Raw genomic sequence first — 19,186 nt, 5'->3', positions numbered from 1 at the left:
CCTAATCAGCATGAAGTGAGTAATAACCTTCATAGAGGGTCCGACCAGAAGAGGAGGAGGAGGAGGCTCAACCTTTGGCAAGTGACCAGTAGATGACTAGTAGCTGACCAGTAACGGGGCCAGGTGTAACGGACAGCAACCAATCCAAAAAGAAAACCAAAAATAGATCATAACCTCAGAAAAGCATTAATTGGGCGTCTGTAAAGGAAGGAGGGTCCTACAGCGTCGCTGTATTTTTGTACTCATTGTCAGGCCATTGCCACAGTGCTACAACAAAAATGTCAGCACTTTAATTTTTGATATTACACATCCACCTTTGTTGTCCAGTGATGTCCACTGTTAGATACTGCTGCTACAGGAAAATTACAGTAATACACTGTTTCCCATTGAAAGTGTGTAGAAAAAATGCCCTGGGGGCAATATCCCACAAAATAGAGCAACATACATTTGGTCATTTTATTAGGTACACCTGTTCAACTGCTTGTTAATGCAAGTATCTAATCAACCAACAACTCAGCAACTCAATGCATTTAGGCATAAAGACGTGGTCGAGACGACCTGCTGACATTCAAACATCAGAATGGGAGAGTAAGATGATCTAAGTGACTTTGAAGATGGCATGGTTGTTGGTGCCAGATGGGCACCAGACAAACACAGCCGTAGGGTTTACAGAGAGTAGTCTGAAAAAGAGCAAATATCCAGTGAGCTGATTCTCTTGGAGAAAATGCCTTGTTGATGTCAGAGGTCAGAGGAGAATGGCTGGATTGCTTTGAGCTGATAGCAACAATAGAAAAAACACTTGTTACAAGGTATGCAGAAAAGCATCTCTGAATGTATAGCTCATTAAACCTTGAAATAGATGGGCTACAGCAGCAGAAGACCACACCAGGTGCCACTCCTATCGTGAGCACGGGCTCACCAAATTTGAACAACATAAGATTGGAAAAAACATTGCCTGGTCTAATGATAATTTGGATGGTATGGCAGAATTTGGCATAAACACCATGAAAGCATGGATCCATCCTGCCTTGGATCAGTGGTTCAGGTTGTTGTTGGTGTAATGGTGTGGGGGATATTTTCTTGGTATATTCTGGGCCTCAGGTTAGTACCAAATGAACATTGTTCCAACACCACAGCCTACCTGAGTATTGTTGCTGACCATGTCCATCCCTTCGTGACCACAGTATATCCATCTTCAGATGGCTGCTTCCAGCAGGATATCATGCCATGTCACAAAGCTCAAATCATCTCAAACTAATTTCTGAACATGACAGTGAGTTCACTGCACTCTGCAGCAACCAGATCTCAATCCAACAGATCACCTTTGGGATGTGCTGGAATTATCTTGGATGTGCAGCTGACAAACTGCAAGTGTGTGATGTTACCATGCCAACATGGGTCAAAATCTCTGACCAAACTCACCTCGTAGAATCTGTGCCGTGAAGAGTTAAGGCAGTTCTGAAGACAAACAGGAGTCCGACCCTGTAACTAATGAAGTGGCCAGTGATCGCAGTGTCAGTATTGCTGCATTCTGAATTGGATTAGAATCAGTAACAGAGAGGATCTGCAAATACAGTATGTTACAGTATTTATAACAGACAGCATGAATACACCATGTATGAACCTAAGGCTTAATTTTTGAGGAATAACTGGCAACCCAGCTGCTAGTACTTTACTATTAATTGACAGTCAGGTCAAAAATGCATTGTTTAGGTTCAACGTGGTTGACATAAATACTTTCTTCCTTCTCCTTATGTGTGTACGCTACCTCGTCTTTGGGTCATCCCAAGAATTCCCAGGCCAGATGACATACTCAATTAACCTTCTTTTTAGATGCCCTTTTCACACTAACTGGTCATGTTTAATGCGAGTCTCTTTCTCTGAGTTCCTTCCAGATGTCTGATCTTCTTAGACATGATTAAAAACACACAGCAGACTTTTTCTCTATCTTGTTTTTAATTCAGCGTGACCACCAGAATAATAAATGTCTATGCACAAATTACACAGAGATGCACAAGAGGAATGAAGCTAAAACAGAAAACATGGATCTGGCTATTATATACCTTTGGGGGGGTATCTCAAATCATCTGGGTGATGTAATTGCTTTGGATATTATGTTGCATTTGACTTATCTCAGGTAACTGTTCACAGGTTAAGATCAAATCCGTGCATAATTAACATTCCATGAAATAATGAAACGATGACTTGAGGAACTTCATTTTGCATGTTGTTAGTTTGTCCGCAAAAGTAGACGACAGCTGATGAGGTTATGTTGACTCTCAGCTGCCTGTCAGCCATCAGAAGGCCAACTTCAGCACCTGCACTGAGGTCTTCAACTTTCCACCAGATTCATCCAGCTGCTCCAGGCTTATTTGTGGCAATTACCATTTTATATTCAGCCACACATCCAGCCACTGTCCTCCTCCTCTTGTGTACTACAAGCCTCTGTTTAAAACCGTCTTTTCCACTCTCAGGCCCATCGTACAACCTTCAGCTTGAGCTAAAACCTCACAAAGCCATCTGAAGAAAACCAGAATTCCCCCCCCCCTGCAACTCCAACTGCTGCCAAAACACACGGGCAACTAGATGCAGCAACCGTGTTATCCTCAGCCTATAATTTCCAGAAGCCAAATCCCCCACTTCCCAATGACACCTTCCAACCCCCAGTGTTCACCCGCAGCTTGTGACAGCCACAGCACTAAAGCTAAACCCTCCTCATGCAGGTAAACAGTCAACTGTAAAATTAAAGCCTCTTTCTGCTTCTGCCAGCTCTAGCCTGAGACTTTGCTTACAGTGTGTCACAGCTGCCTGCTTCCTGAGCCACTGCCTGCACAGTCTTAACTTCCTTTGTTTTAATACTGGTCTTGAGGAAGTTGAGGAAGTATTCATGCTAATGGAACAATACCACACAATATTAGAGTACTGCTTCAGAAAATATTGCCAATAAAATGTAGGCTTATTCCGAGTACCAAAGGTGTTTGGCTGGTATTCTGATATTATTAAGTATAGCCCAGCTATTGCAGGTTTAATAATTCTATCTACAGCTAATATGGGTCATTTCATCTGTCAAAAGTATCTGAAATAATTGTGCTTTGGGTTCAAATGTTAATCTGCAAGTATAACATTTCGTTCAGATGACATTTTATACTCATGCGATGTACTCCAGATTTAGGTTAACTGCACCCTAGGGTTAAACTGCCTTGCTTTCCAAAACTTGAGTTGGATGCTCAGGTTTTGTTCCTCATATGATTTCTGTACACTGCATGCTTTAATATTTATCAATCATTGTCTGATAACAATCTTTGAGTCTGTAATGAGGTAGAATATCTTAGACATCTTATTATAGTTTTGGAGTGGGTCACCTCAGCTCATCTGCCCTCACCCTCAACACCAGATCCCCCCAGGGCTGTGATACTCAGTCCTCTGCTGTACTCGCTGTACACCCACGACCGCGAGGCCACGTCAGAGTTCAACATCATCATAAAGTCTGCTGACAACACGGCTGCTGTGGGACTAATCTCCCACAATGAAGAGACAGCCTACAGGAGGGAGGTCTCCTGCCTGGAGAACTGGTGCCGGGTCAGCCACCTTCTGCTTAACGTCAGCAAAATAAAGGAACTGATTGTGGACTTCAGCAGGAAGCCACTTCTCATCAGTGGTGCTGAGGTGGAAGGAGTGGACACTTTCAAATACCTGGGACTAAATAAATGAATACAACTATATAAATGTATAACTATGCATACTTGTGAGTAATATTACTGCAGTCACCCTGCAGTACCTTTGCAGCTGTTCTGTGGGCCATGGCTCACACTTTGGGAACCACTGCTGCACACTTTTTGTATACAGCACACCTGTAGGCAAACCATAGAAATGCAAGTTTGCAGAGACCTCCACTACCATAAATTGATGGCATAAGTAACTGGTGAGTATAAATGCTCCTTCCCCCCAAGTGAAATGTTGTTATAGCAGCAGGAATCAATACTTTTAGAGCTGTCAAAAAAAATCTCATGCATACATTTATTTGTAGGCAAAATGTCACTGAGTAGTCACTGATGGTTTTCTGTTATAAGATTTAGTTCCACATGCTTTCGGTCCCAGCTGTGGAAACACTGGCACAGCTGCCCTTCTGTAGAAGAATGATCTACATATTTTTTTCATATAGTCTTACTTAATTTATGTGATATCAAGTAGCAACCTAGATTAAGTTTACAGAAGGTCCCAAGATCGGTCTGTGGGATGAGCGCGCCCTCTTGCGGTCATCTAGCAGCTCCCTACAGCGTGCGAACAGCCACTGTTGTCATGACACGAGGCCGCCAGAGGTGGCGCTGGATGGCACTGCAGTGACAGCCGCTAACGTTACCAGTCGGACTCAGAGAAAGCACTAGGAGGAAACGGGCTGCACAATTCACAACAGTACAAACGCAAGGGGAGGCGACACGAGCAAGGAAAACAAAGCACTTTTTGTTCCGAGGAGCACCTGAGTTGCCTTTTGCTGTCTTGACAAATCGGGAGAAACGAGTGAAAACGCCGTTTGCAAGGTATTGCGTTGAGAATGTTATGCTATGCATTATAATTTGCAGACACTGCTTTCTGGGCAGCTCTCAGCGAGTGGAAGCGCTTTAGCTGAGCCTAGCCTGCTGCTGTCAGGCGTGGGTTTCACGGCACTAACGCGAGCAGCCAGCCAGGCCTGGCTAACGTTAGGCCGAGCTAGCTAATTAACGTAACCACTCTTAGCTTATGAAAACTGGTTAGGTTTTAATTTATTCCCTTAACTTCTAATGGTTTTAAATGAAGGTTTAGCAGCTGGAAAATGTTTGTAAGCAGTGGGCCTGCCGAAGCCTCTGTGTCGACAGCACCCCCCACTCCCCCAACACACACATACATACACACGCACACGCCAGCAAACGGTCGCAGTGTTGTTTGGTGGACTGTGATTGAAATGCTACAGGCCACGTTACCTCGCAGACAAAGTTTGCTGTCAGGTAGAGATTAAAGAAAGCTAAGTCACATATCGCTCAAGCTGGACGGCAAACGCTTCTGGGTTTGCTAGACTCCGTGTTATTCAGTAAGTGTCCATTTTGTTAGCATTGCGTAAAGTTGACAGATTCACCATCACAAACCAGGCATGGATAACAGAAATGGGCGGTGCTCACTGTCAGGCTTACGCTGTTCAGCTCACTGGGCCGCAGGTTTGCAGTTAGTTTTTAAGTTGTGCAGGTGTTAACGCTTTGTAGATAGTTGTGCGTGTTTTTTCATATGTGGCTTGGCTGTATATGTAAATAAAAGTCAGGGGGCTTGACTAGCAGCAGCTAGCAGCGAGTAGCGGTTGCTAGCTTAGGTTCAGATGATAGCAGGGCATCCGTTGCTGCTGCTGAAAGATGGTGGGGTTCACACTGGAGCGCATATGAGGCGGTTTTGTTTGTGTTCTGGTACTTGTCATGGAAATGTGAGGTCTGTCCGACCCAAAGAGAGCTCGCACGGGTTCGGATTTTTTCGTTTTTGGCTGTGTATAGAAGTCAGGTTCGCAGCAGCGCTGACATTTGTTGGCCTAACATTACCCCGACACCTGCTCAGTGGCTGTGGGCTAGGTCTGAGCTGCAGATTTTGAACGTGTCTTTTCTCCTGTGTGCGTCATGTGGCGGGTCAGGATCGGAGAGGCAGCTCTGCTGCTTCCTGCTGCCTACATTAGCGAGCATTAGCATGCGAGAAAGACGCATTTGACCACCTGGCGAAGTTAAACCGTTTCTACATTAATGAAGCTGTAAGCAAGCAAGACGAACCACTTGTGTTTCAGCTCCGTCACACACGACACATTATATATGAATGGTGGACAGCACCTCCGCCACTTTGGGTGCTGGTTGGATTTTTATTCCTGCCTCGAACATTGCTTTCTAAATGTGGACTCTCTGCCAAGATATAAGAGGAAGTGTGTGACAGCTTCGGGGTTTGTGTGCACAGTTTAGAGGATCTCGGCTGGAAAACAGGTTGGTGTCGGTGCCCGATTTGCACCTGTAGATCACTAAATATCCTCTAGCTAAAGTGATCATGAGAATGGGATTACATTTTATTGGTCTGCTTGTGTCACTTCTTGAGTGTCCATAAAACTTTGACTTTTGCCCCTGCCCCTGGTAGTTGGGTGCGTCAGACCATTTCTTGGAAAGGGGTCCATGTTAAGTTACCCAGTTTAATAGGAGCAGCAGTGAGATATGGTGGTCACATCTGTCTGTTGCATCACCTGTGGTCTTGCAAGGGTTTTTGCTGTCTGTTTTTCTTTATCCTGGGTTAGGAGGGTTTTTTTTGTTTGTTTGTTTTTTTGTTTTTTTTTTATAGGTTGGTGATTTTAAAGGGTGTGTTTACTAACCTAAATATGAACTGATAAAGTATATCTAGGAATGCCAGCTAGTGCCTATTTAGGTGTGTTATTAAAGGGAGGGAGTCACACATACAAAGGTCTGAGGCGGTGGGCTGTGTCATAGCAAACTGATTGCATGGTTAATCATTTAATCATGACCAAAAAAAATAAATAAATAAAAAAATCACAAACTTGCACCACTGCTCAGTGAAGCATTAAAGGTCAGATCTAGCTACATGTCCTAAATTGTTTCCACAAGTTTATTTATATAAATATCATGAGCCTAACTTTATTAGTATCAAATGTGTGCAATGGGCTCTTCTTTGGGGTTTGATGCATAGTTTGATGCTTGGGTTAGTGGCCTTGTTACAGGATATATGGAGTGCACCGCCTTACTACCCCCACCTAACTTGTACTACTTTGCTCAAAGATTATAGATTATAGCTTCATTAAGGGCTCAATCCAGAGTGGCGACGTGAACTGGATCTCCGCTTATCCCACGAGAACTGAACAATTGCCAAAATGCAAATTCACATGATTAGAAACATCACATGTAGTCTTGCCCATGTCTTTAATACAGTAACAAAGAGCCACATCTACCACTACCATGCACAGCTGTCAGTGCAGCAACAATCAGTACATTTCCTGATTCTGCAGTACTTAACCTTTTTAACTTCTATAGATTTCTGTTCAGGGTTCTTTGAATGCTGTTTCTGCTTGTTATATAATTTCTGTGATTGTACTTGCTCTAAAAGATGGATTTAGTTTACATTTCATTCCTCAGGTGGACAGTCGGGTTCCTGGTCACTCGTGGTAACTCTCCGCCATGCCTTTCCCCTTTGGCAAGTCCCACAAGTCGCCAGCGGACATCGTCAAGAACCTCAAGGACAGCATGACGGTGCTTGAGAAGCACGACATCTCGGACAAAAAAGCAGAGAAGGTAGGGTGAATCTCTTCATCTGGCAGCTGCGGTATCCATCACATCAGAGATTTCACAGTATTTTGCAACATGAGTTTGAAGGAATCCTTTGAAACTTGAAATAATCTGATGTATTCAGGTTGTGGTTTGGATTAACTTGTGTGTTCTTATAAATGCCTATATTCAGGCAACAGAGGAGGTGTCAAAGAGTCTCGTGGCCATGAAGGAGATCTTGTATGGGACTAATGAAAAAGAGCCCCAGACAGAAGCAGTGGCCCAGCTAGCCCAGGAGCTCTACAACAGTGGATTACTCAGCACCCTGATAGCAGACCTGCAGCTCATCGACTTTGAGGTGAGACTTTTGATGTAGAGCTGAAAGAACAGGAAGCAGTCGTAGATATTGAACGGTGTTCTCAGTTTATCAAAGGTATGCACATACTGTAAGAATGTCTCACACACGTGTCTTAAAATACCTGCAGTCATTGTCTGCAGTTCTGTTAGCAGCTTTAAAGTAATGTGGAAGTTGGCGCACTTGGCACATATGATGTAAAGGATCCATTTTGTAATAAGAAATTGTGAAAAGGAGTGAGAGACATTATGTTTGAAGGCACACTAAACCAGGCAGAGAGCACCAAGGTTAACCTTATGGCAAGGAATAAAGTATCTCGTCAGTATAAGTGGCGTGACCGAGCATCTGAAGGTAAAACAGTATTAAGTCATAATATTTGTGGTATGAAAATGCTGCTGTTTGTGTTTGGGTATTCCACAGATCCACTGGAAAAAAATAAAATCCACAAATTCCAAAATTAATAACAACACGGTTCAAATGCGTTAGTGTTTTTGTTGGGGAACATTGTGTGTTGGCAGTGGACTTGTAGTAACTTTATAGTTATTGCAAATAAATGAAAAGTCATCTTAGTAATGCACAGTAGGAAATGCACAATCAAATGGACTATACTAGCAATATGACTGATATAAAATGACAATAACAATAAACAATACTCATCTCCACAAATTAAATTAGGTTCCTAAGCTCAATTAATAAGACATGTAATTTAAGTGTGTGTGTTGTAAATGTTGAATTGATGACTTAAAAACAAAAGCTGAAGATAGAAGATCCCCTCATGTGGTTTATTTCAGGCCCAGCAGTTGCTGGACTTGGACTGGGCTGATAGAAACTGTGGACAGTGAATCATACAGACCCCAGTTCAGAGTGGTGTTTTTAAAGTCCTTGTTTTGTTTGACCGGCAGTCCAGAAATCTACAGAAATTCACCCACTGTTATGTGTGGCAAAGAAAAGCACTGTAGTAGCAATTTTATTACTAGTGATAGTTGTTTACCCTGGCTGTAGTTGTGGTTTGTTTATAGAAAAACAAGCCAGAAATCCTCCCAAAAAACAAGTGTAATACATAATTTCAGCATTGCTTGGTCTCAATTTTTATTTACTGAAGTCTTTTAAAAGGTCTTTAAAAGCATTTAGTTTTTTAAAAAAATGGTGCAGGAACCCTGTATGAGAGGGGGAAAAAAAGCAGGATGTTTCGAAAACACACACGTGGGTTGACAGCTTTCTATTCATGACAAACTGGCCTGTTTTGATATGTGGGCAAACTCATGTCTCTCTGCAATATGTCAGACTAGTGGTGTTTGGTAACTGCTGCAGGCTTCCCTGACTCACCCCATCACAGTATGACTCATTGTGCTGTGTGATCTCTCTTCCTCTTTTACCCTCGCTCATCCTCCCTCTCTGCTCAAAAGAAAAAAGGCTGGTTAACAATTGCAAAGCACGAGAGTGCAAGATAGAAACGTGACAGTAATTTTACATTTCTGATAACTTTGTGCACATTTGCGATGTGTTCAATTTTGCCAGTATATGACGGCGTCTCTTTGTTTTTTGGTCACTGCGTTTCGTGCCATTTTCTGTCCACATGTCTAACTCTCAAGAAAACGGATGTTTCCTCCAAGTTTTATTTCCACGCCACAGAAAATTAAAAATGCAGCAAATTCCCAGCCATTCATTAGCTGTTGTGTAATAAAGCACCACACCTTACTATTACAGCTGCATCATCTTGGCTTTCCACCCAGAGAGCTTGCTGTAAAATGATTTTTGTGTACAAATTCCCTATTGTATACACAGATTTCTGCTGTAAGTGTTCATGTGGTATTTCTCTGTCATCATCAGGGTAAAAAAGATGTGGCTCAGATTTTCAACAACATCCTGAGGCGTCAGATTGGTACTCGGACACCCACGGTGGAGTACCTTTGCACTCAGCAGAATATCCTCTTCATGTTGCTTAAAGGGTAAGACATACACACAGCGTAATCCTGCCCCCCATGATCATTTTATTATTTGATTATGACTGTTGTTGTAAATAATACATGTTGTCGAAAAGGCCAAGCAACTTCTTAAGTAACTTCCTAACATAAAGGGAAATGAGAGCTGCTGCCTACAGAAGAAAAACAAAAATAGAAAAGGCAATCCAGTTCACTACAGATTATAAAAACGGTAGTATATGGCATGCTAGACCACTGTAGCTTGTGGCATGTGGCTTGTTGCTTGCTTTCACCCCTTACTAAAAACCCCAAATCACACCCTGCCAGGCTGTAATTGGCACACAGCTTTGCCCCTCCTGCTGCTGTACCTCTCCAAGTGGCTTTCATTGATGTGCCCCTCATCCACACCTGCAGATATCCCCTGGTCAGGGCTTGACCTCGCTCCATTTATACTTATAACATAATTTGAATGAAATAAAAATAAGTAAGAGTTTAAAAGTGTGATCTTTTTAAAAGTCAGTGGATAATCATGATTTGTTTTGCAGTAATAGAGCAGCTGCTAATAACACAAACAGTTGTGCAGCATGCACAGTCCAGACTGGGAAAAGTTTGTGAACCACTTTGCTCATAATGCCTCCAAAAGCTCTTTGGAGTCAGTTGATCCAGTTCACTTAATTACAACAACTTTCATAGAACCAGAGAAAAAAAAGTATTATAATTCATAAAGCTGGCAGCACGGTGGTGTGGTGGTTAGCCCCGCTGCCTCACAGTTAGAAGAACAGCTAGAAGGTCTGGGTTCAAATCCACCTTGGCCTGCGCCTTTCTGTGTGGAGTTTGCATGTGTCTGCGTGGGTTTCCTCTGGGTACTCCGGTTTCCGCCCACAGTCCAAAGATATGCAGTTACTGGGGTTAGGTTAATTGGTTCACTCTAAATTGCCCATAGGTATGAATGTACGTTGTCTGTTTCACTGTGTTAGCCCAGCGACAGGCTTGCAACCTGGATGTACCTTGCCTCTCGACCTGTGACAGCTGGGATAGGCACCAGCCTGGGCCAGTGTTGTTTGGATAGATTAGACAAAAAGGTGCTATGTGTCAAGAAAAAAACAAAACTGCACATTCACACCAAAACCTCACTCCAGTTGTAAAATGTGGTGGAGGGAGCACGGCTGCTTTGCTATCTCAGGGCCCGGATACCATACAGTTCTTGGATCTAGAAAATTTACCAGTTTTCTTCCAGTGCTGTGGAAGGACAGTGACCTAAAGTGTGCAAAGTAATTCAATCACTGAATTAGTCAAAAAGAAAAACTCATTTTACAATGGCCAAGTCAGGATTCTGAGATTTACCCAATTAAGATGTTGTTGAAGGACCTCAGAGACATCCCAGTTTACAACCGTTTGTTGGGAGAAATGGTCCAAAATTCCACCTCATGGTTGTGCAAGTCTTATAAGCAGTTACAGGAAACATCTGATGGAGGGTTTTGCTGCTACAAGTTAGTAAATTCAATAGTTCACTTTTTTTCAATCCTGCAATAGAGAGATCATTCAAGACATGAAAAGCACAACTCTTTGTGTGTGGTCAGTTTAGTCAGATTGTTTCTATCATTGTGACTTGGATGAAGGTGAGACCCCATTTTCAGTAACTGGTCCAGAAATCCTAGTTACTCTAAAGGATTTAAAAAGCCTTTCTTAAAATTTTACCTGTTTTGTAAAAAGCAAGCACATGGCTTCAGCCTTGGTCCTTTTGTACCTGGGGCAAGGTGAATAGATGCACCACTGTTCCCATTTTCTAGCATTGTAATGCTTTAGACTATAACATTTACTCCTTAGATTGTCACATCTTAGCTATATTGCACAGCTTAACATGACTGGAGCTTTTTGTTCTTTTGTGTTTGTTTAGTTAATCCTAAAGGATACTATTTAAATGTCTGCAACAAAGCAGTGCTCTGAGAGAAGGCACATCTTGTGTGCATACTCCCACTGTGATTGGGATTTCCCTTGTTGTGTGTTGCACAGTAGAATTGATTCTCATTATCAGTAGTGCAAACACCATAAGCTTTCTCCCAGCTCAGTCACTATTCGTCATTTGTCTTTGATAAAACTGCAGTCTTTGGATTGCCTGCTGCAGATAATAACACTCTATTTAAACATTTGAAGTCTGATAAAATGGTTTCACTAATGTCTGCTGATGTGGATTTTTTTTTTCCTTTTCACCCATGTTAAAGTGAGAAGGATGGGGTTACAAAACTCATGTTAGTGTTGAAGGTTTAAATAAAGTAGGCATACATCACAGTTGCACATGTTTAGGTGGCGTTACACTCATGTCTCCTGATATGATGTGGTTGTTGGAAGCGCCATAACATTTAACAAAAAAAACATTAAACATTGCACGTACTGTGCACCTAGTGTGCAGAAACAGTTTTTCAGAAATACTGTATTTACTCAATAATTCTTTCCTTTATTAATTACTTAATAACATACTTTGTAGGGACTGTATGCTGTTATTTTGCAAAACATTTTGCAACTCACTTAGTTCTTGTTTTAGGAAACCATCCCTTTTGTGCTTTGTGTGTGTGTGTGTGTGTGTGTGTGTGTGTGTGTGTGTGTGTGTGTGTGTGTGTGTGTGTACACGTGAAATGCAAAATGACAAATCATTTTCCATATGTTGATGTTTTCTACAGGTATGAGTCTCCAGAGATTGCACTGAACTGCGGCATCATGCTGAGGGAGTGTATCAGACATGAGCCGCTGGCCAAAATCACACTGTGGTCAGAACAGTTCTATGACTTCTTCAGATATGTGGAGATGTCCACATTCGACATTGCCTCAGACGCATTTGCCACTTTCAAAGTAAGTCCGCAAAGTTGCTCATCTATTGGAGTCATGTTCTAAAACCTCTGTGGCTCCTCATAGCCATAACTGCCTAAATAGCTTAAACAAAGCAAACTTGATAACGCACCGGCAGCAAGCACGTGGTACTGCTGTTGTTTTTACGACAGGAAAGACAAGAAAGTAATGCCTTGAATTAAAAACCAGCTCTCACCACTTCAACTATCATGATCTGCCTCTTTGTTTCAAAAGGGAAAGCCCGGCCATATATTCATGTTCATTATATAAATATCTAAACCATCGTCAGGTTTCCAGTGGAGTGACTCATATTGAAGGTATTTTTTGGAAGTGGGAGGCCAGCATGTAAATGAAAGAGCAATTTATAAGGATGCCCCAAATGCCATTTTTTTTTTTTTTTTTTTTTTTTTGGATTGGGTAGTACATGTACAATGATCACTCACAGAGAGAATAAGAAGCAGCAGAAAGTCCCCCCCCCCCCCCCCCCCCCCCCCCCATGCTATGCACAGCTGCTCTCTGTCACTCTGAGAGAGAGTTTTTCTTTTTTTTTTTTTTTGAGGGAACAACTCCACTAAAGGGTATCCAAAAATGGTTAAATTGAGCAGCAAAGTCACTAAGTACAAAATGGTGATGTGAACTGAAGTGTGATGATACCTTCTGCTGGGAGCGAGAGGGATTTCCTTTTAGCCACATTCAAATAATAAACCAGCAAAAAAAGAAAAAGATCTAATAACTCAGCAAAAATCCAAATAGCTTAGTATCTGAGTGCAGGCTTTTATAGAATTAATAAAGTGACTGCACACTCTGTAGTTATTGTGGAATTCTTTTACCTTTTTAAAGAGTAGAATAAATCTTGTTTTATTCAAAAAGACTTTTACTTATTGAATACAGGTACTCAAGTGTGTGTCTTGACAGTACAAGTGTTTATTCCATCCAACAAAAGATAACGTTGATAAAGTAAATCATTTGAAACAGGATAATCGTCTTCACTCATCAAGCAGGAACCAGAAATGTGTTTTCTCTCTAATCTTAGCTTTATGGAGGTTCATTTAGTGCTGAAATTGGAATGTTTTTGTCTGGGTTATTTTAGCCTGTGCTGAGTGGTTTGTATCTGCAGCGTACAAAAAGGAGACAGATGGGGGCCTATCTCGTTTCTAGGCATTAGGTCTGAATGTATTGCTCATAGTTGGCTTTGTCTGTTTCCAGGACCTCCTTACAAGACACAAGCTACTGAGCGCAGAGTTTCTGGAGCAACATTACGACAGAGTAAGTCCATGTTGAACTAAAACCTCTTTCAGCATGGAAAGTATAGAAAATGTTTCATGTCAAATACAATCATGTATCTTGACCCCTAACAAAGAATTATGTTTTTTTTTCTTGCAATTGAACATGTTTGAGACAGCTATAAACTTCAGATAAAACAACCAGTTTCTTTTGACTAGTTACATGTAAATCAGGTCTGTCGCTGCCTGTTTAGCATGTTGGCAATCTTTTTTTTCTAACAACATCAAACCAGCCATTTGGAAGATAATTTGCAGGCTGGGAACACAACATAGCTGTCAGTCCGTGAGGGGAAAAGCTCTCATTTTCCTGTCACAGTGTTTTGATACAAGATACAGATGTAATTGTGAAAACACTGCTTGAAGCATTCAGATGACTCCCTCTTTCCCTCTGCTCCTCGACCACTTTTATTTTGCGTGTCTCATTAACTCCTTCTCTAGTTCTTTAGTGAATATGAGAAGCTACTCCACTCAGAAAACTACGTGACCAAAAGGCAGTCCCTCAAGGTAAGAACCCGGGATCGTGCCAGTAAAGAGGTTTCACATAGTGGTACAACTGTATTCAGAGAACTATTTAAAGATGGTTTCCAGAGTTGGGTTTCTCTGAATCAAGCTTAGCATGACTGCCATCTAGTGGTTGGACCACAAAAGTATATGGTTATTTAAAGAGCTTTGATGGTTCCTTCACTGGCCTTATGTTTGCAGTGGTTAATTTGATTTCAGTCTGAAGGTTGAGTACTTTGTAGCTGTGAAGCCACCATCTGTAATACAGACTAATGATTATATACAAAAAGAGTACAGCAGGGCTTCTTGTTCATATTTATTAAAAGAAATGCAAAATACAGTCTTACTGATGGAATACGTTTTCTTTTTTTTTAACTTTAGTTATTGGGGGAGTTGCTTCTCGACCGGCACAACTTCACCATTATGACAAAATACATCAGCAAGCCAGAGAATCTCAAACTCATGATGAACCTGCTACGGGACAAGAGCCGCAACATCCAGTTTGAGGCTTTCCACGTTTTTAAGGTAAAATCAAATCACTGTATGTTAGCTGTTTGTGGAAAAGATTCAAGGCCGTGGAGCTAAAGAGAGGTGCTGAATGCACATGACCCAACTTTAATAGGTGTAGTTTGCAGAAGAATCATGTTGTGTTAATCATTCATGAATTCAGGGAGCTTTATTCCTACTTCTGTTTGGATTCTGGCAGTTAGTTCCATTATGGATCTGAAACTTTTGTTTAAATATTTAACCCCTAATTTGTTAAATTGAGAACTCGGGGCATTCTTGAGTAAAGGCGAGTGCTTAGCCGTACAGTGCAACAACAAGTAAACCTTCAGGAAAAGTTAACTGCACAGTTGCTTCCAAAAAAAAAAATATCACGATTTATGAAATAGTTTTTACTAAATGATAAAGTAGAATTTGGTATTTTGTTTGTGGTGTTTTCACTTCATCTTCTCCAGCAATGATAAGCACGTCTTTCAAAGGTTTGGTTGTTTTAGCACCATGTTCCCAGAGGTATTGCCACTGAAAGATGGGCATCAGCGCTCTACGATACAGTATTTCCCCACGCATGAATTTTACTTGGGCTAGTTGCCCGAGTGCATTGACAAGCACCAAAGTACATTTTACAACTAGGGGTGGGACTTTAATTACGGGGAAAATAACGAATTAAAATTTTTAACCCATTTTAATTGCACTTTGCACCGTGGAACGTTTCTCAGTGCACGAGTTCCAGGCATACAGATTATATCGACGCACGATGTCAAAAATTCGGGGGCCGCATCGTTCGAAGGACCCGGCCCACGTAGACCCTTTGCAGCCCACGAAGACCGCAGAGGCCGGAAGTGAGCGGCTAGCCTTCATATCAGCTGCCCTCACATCTGCGTAGTTCATGTCGCCTAGCAACGTGAGTGTGAAGCACAGCTGTGTAAAAGCAGCTGGTTAAACGGAGAACGAACTTTTTCTCCTTTTTGTGGTTTAATTTTAAATCTTTTATTCAAAATAAGCTGTTAAAACAAGCATGACAACATCAAGGAATACAGCTGAGCGAATGATTAATTTCCAACCTTATTAAGTGAGACATTAATGTTGAATAAAACTATCCAGTTATGATGCTTAACTTTAATTTCAGGAGTTTGCTTATCACAGGAGCACTTCCACCCTTCGTTGGTCTGTGTAGTAGACTGGTGGGAAAATAAACAAGATTTTGAAGTTTAAGCTTATGTATATTGATTCATTCATCAACCAAACTTAAATTAATATTTATCATGTTAAATATTTAAATGTGATTAAAATGTGATTAATTTCAATTAATTAATTACAAAGCTCCTAATTAATTAGATTGATTTTTTTTTTTTTTAATCGAGTCCCACCCCTGTTTACAACAAATGTTAGCGTTTCTTTATTTTTCATCTCGACACAGTTCCCTTGTTCTTACCTGCAAAGTTCTGCTTCTGCCATTCGCTTCTTATGTTTCTCTACCGGCAGGCCGAGAAACTGCCGGTAGAGAAACATAACCGCCACAAAAGGCCGATGATCGCTTTTGTGGCGGTCATCGTTATCGTTCAGCTGCTCTCGTCCTGCGGTCATACTCACGCCACTGTCATGGACTGGAAATAGTGACTGTAGTCTGTGTTGTATTTTGTTTTGCTGTGCTTAGTCACTCTAACCTGAACCTGCAGCAGGTGGAGAACTGATTCACGTGCTAATGTACTGAATTCACAGAGCCTGTGATGCCAAGCACAGACTGCCATCACTGGCTGCAGTTCGAGACAGTGGGGTTGGAGTCCATCCACTGGATGAGTAACCTATTGGAGAGGCAGCTGAATATTGGTTCATTATTTATTGTGACAAAGTATATATATTATTATTTAATAAGTTGTTTAGTAAAGTGTGGGTGAGCCCCTTTGTGAACACGTCTGTTGCCTCATTGTCACCACAAATACAGATTGTGGGAAACACTCCTATAGAAAACAAACACAGCAGACACGTGTTCTGTATGCACCTGAAAAATTCCCTCTCTTCATCTCTCTCTCCACTGCCAGGTGTTTGTGGCCAACCCGAACAAGACACAGCCCATCCTCGACATCCTGCTGAAGAACCAGACTAAACTCATCGAGTTTCTGAGCAAGTTTCAAAACGACAGAACAGAAGACGAACAGTTTAACGATGAAAAGACTTACCTGGTCAAACAGATCAGGGATCTTAAGAGGCCTGCACCCCAGGAGGCCTGAGAGAAAGTGAGTGCAGAGGTATAGGGAGGAGCCACCAGGACCATGTCTGGATAACATCCAGGCGACATCTGCTTAACGGACTCCATCAGCAGCTGCTGTTCTGGTTTCTGAACAGAAATTTAGGAAACAAATTTAAAAAAAAATTAAAAAAAAACCTACTCATATCAACTCTTCAGGAAGTCGCCATCTCCTCTGCTCCTCAGAACATTTGATTTTTTTTTTTTCCTTCAGAAGAGAAAATAATAGTTGCTGCTGCTTTCTCGCACATTGAGACATTTATGGTATATTGTATTTGACACAACAGTCCATCGAACGTTGGCAGACATTGGCAGAAAATGTCCGTGCATATAAAGTAAGTCAGACTTCCTGCAACAAAAATAGACCCGTTTACACACATACATATTACATTAAAAAAAAAAAAAAAATATGCGTACACACGTGCTGCAAAAATGTCACCTAAGATCTTGGAAATGGTACGAGCAAGCTGAACATTGGTGTGTTCATTGCATGCCTCGAAATGTGACAGATCCATGGCTGTGCCCGGCGTCAGCTCTGTGATGGCCCATCCAGTCTGGCACCCACGTTTGGTGCCACAAACTTGGAAATTTGTGCGCATCGCAGCAACCGCTACATGTATGCCTTCATCCAACAACGCAACAGTGGCTCGTTTTGCAGGGGCAAACTCTCAGATGCCATCGCACCGTTTACCTCCTGTGTGCTTCGTTACAACGGGGCGCTTGAAGCACATGCAGAAAGCGGGGGGGTGGGGGGTATGTATCTGGTGAAGCCCAAGAAATGGGTCTTTTTATTGTTTTCTGGGACAGGATGAACATGTACATATGCCTTTTTTTTTCTTTTTTCTTTTTTTTGCTTTGTAGATTTTTGTTTAACCTTGATATATGAATATATATTATATATATATATTACCTTAAACATCATGTTTTTGGTTAATTGTAATCAAATTACTTTCTAAACCATAAAAAAACAAGTGACAGTGTTTTTGCATTTCTGCTGATTGCTGGTGGGTTTCTTTGTACATACCTTAAAGGGCCAGCTCACATTTAGCTAACCTTATAGGATATTAACAATTTGTACAGCAGAGGAATGTCATTGTTTCAGCTCTGGATCTCTTAATCTTTTTATTCTCCATCTACATTTTTGATTCTTTCTCAGACTGCTGAAAATGTGCAGGGGGGGTGTGTAGGTGCAGAAGGGAATGGTGGGGAATTTCCTGAAACATTAAAGCCTGTGTGTTTGTGCACTTTGTGAAGTGCTGGATGATCATCATCACCTAACTGGAGTTGAGGGTGGTAAAGATTTTCCCCAGTTCCTTCAATAACTTGTTTTTTTTTTTTTTTTTTTCCTTCCCCCCCCACCCCACTCTCACTGTTTGGCATGAGGCCCGTGAGTGCTGTGCAGCCCCACAGTGAGTGTACTTCAGGGGTGACCTTTTTATGTCTTTGAAAACTCAGCACATCTTTATTCTTATCCCCCCCCGCCACACTCCTTGTGTTTAATCCTGTCTCTTCAGAGGGTTGATATAATTCCAGTACAATGGTGAGTGTAAAGCATTGTGGGTAGCAGAGTACTTTCAGGCATCTTGGGTTGTCCTCATGGTGCTGAGCAAAACTGATGAAACCACAGATTTTCTGCATTTACACTGAACTCAGTCAGCGTATTATGGTATACACATTCAATTTAGTCAGAAGCCCATAGTTCCTCCATGAGCATTGAACAAGCATGTCGCTCCACTGGCTGTGCATGATGCTGTACTAAAGATGTTGTACTGGAATTGTTTTTCCAACTATTTAACAACATTGAAGTGTCCAGCTGAACTGTTGGCTACATGGATGTACGCTGGCTTTGACTCCAGTTTCAGCATAGAGCGTGTGGGTGCTTTCAGAAGTGTCAAAGGCCTGGGCCCTACAATCGAAATAAAGGAGAAAAAAGAAAAAAAAACAAACATTTGGAATAAAAAAAATGTGTTGATGCTTTTTTTTTTTTCTTGAGTATCAAAGTCTGTTGATTGTGTGGTTACTCTGTGATTTTTAGGGTTCCCGTGGGTTATTGGTAAGAAAAACATTGTCTGAAGTTGTAATCAAGAAAAATTCTCTTGAAATATGAAAAAACAAAAAACACAGCCAATAAAGCTAGTTTTCTAAATTGTTTTTGTAGATGTTGGGGTTCCATGTTGTGCTACAGTACTGCACAAAAATCTTGATCTACCCTTCATTTACTTAGATTTTGCATACAAGGAGCCAGCCTGTCATTTTTTAAAGTGGTC

The 19,186-nt window shown here is 41.5% G+C and overlaps 1 protein-coding gene across 2 annotated transcripts; it reads left to right on the top strand.

Annotated features, from left to right (window-relative positions):
* The first annotated feature begins 4,309 nt into the window (after window positions 1-4,309).
* cab39 (calcium binding protein 39) lies at window positions 4,310-17,373 on the top strand. Of its 2 annotated transcripts, none has more exons than XM_030745130.1 (9): window positions 4,310-4,538; window positions 7,137-7,292; window positions 7,459-7,623; window positions 9,451-9,569; window positions 12,221-12,389; window positions 13,593-13,652; window positions 14,108-14,173; window positions 14,552-14,695; window positions 16,714-17,373. In XM_030745130.1, the coding sequence occupies exons 2-9, from the start codon at window positions 7,179-7,181 to the stop codon at window positions 16,900-16,902; spliced, it is 1,026 nt and encodes a 341-aa protein (XP_030600990.1). In that variant the 5' UTR covers window positions 4,310-4,538; window positions 7,137-7,178; the 3' UTR covers window positions 16,903-17,373. The 2 variants fall into 2 exon arrangements, with proteins under 2 accessions (XP_030600990.1, XP_030600991.1); XM_030745131.1 differs by lacking the exon at window positions 4,310-4,538 and adding an exon at window positions 4,912-5,065.
* Window positions 17,374-19,186: the final 1,813 nt, after the last annotated feature.

The sequence above is a fragment of the Archocentrus centrarchus genome, chromosome 13 (genome assembly GCF_007364275.1).
Source record: "Archocentrus centrarchus isolate MPI-CPG fArcCen1 chromosome 13, fArcCen1, whole genome shotgun sequence".
Taxonomy (NCBI): Eukaryota; Metazoa; Chordata; class Actinopteri; order Cichliformes; family Cichlidae; genus Archocentrus; species Archocentrus centrarchus.
The sequence above is the reverse complement of the archived record's forward strand: the minus strand, read 5'-3'. Positions and strand labels throughout refer to the sequence as shown.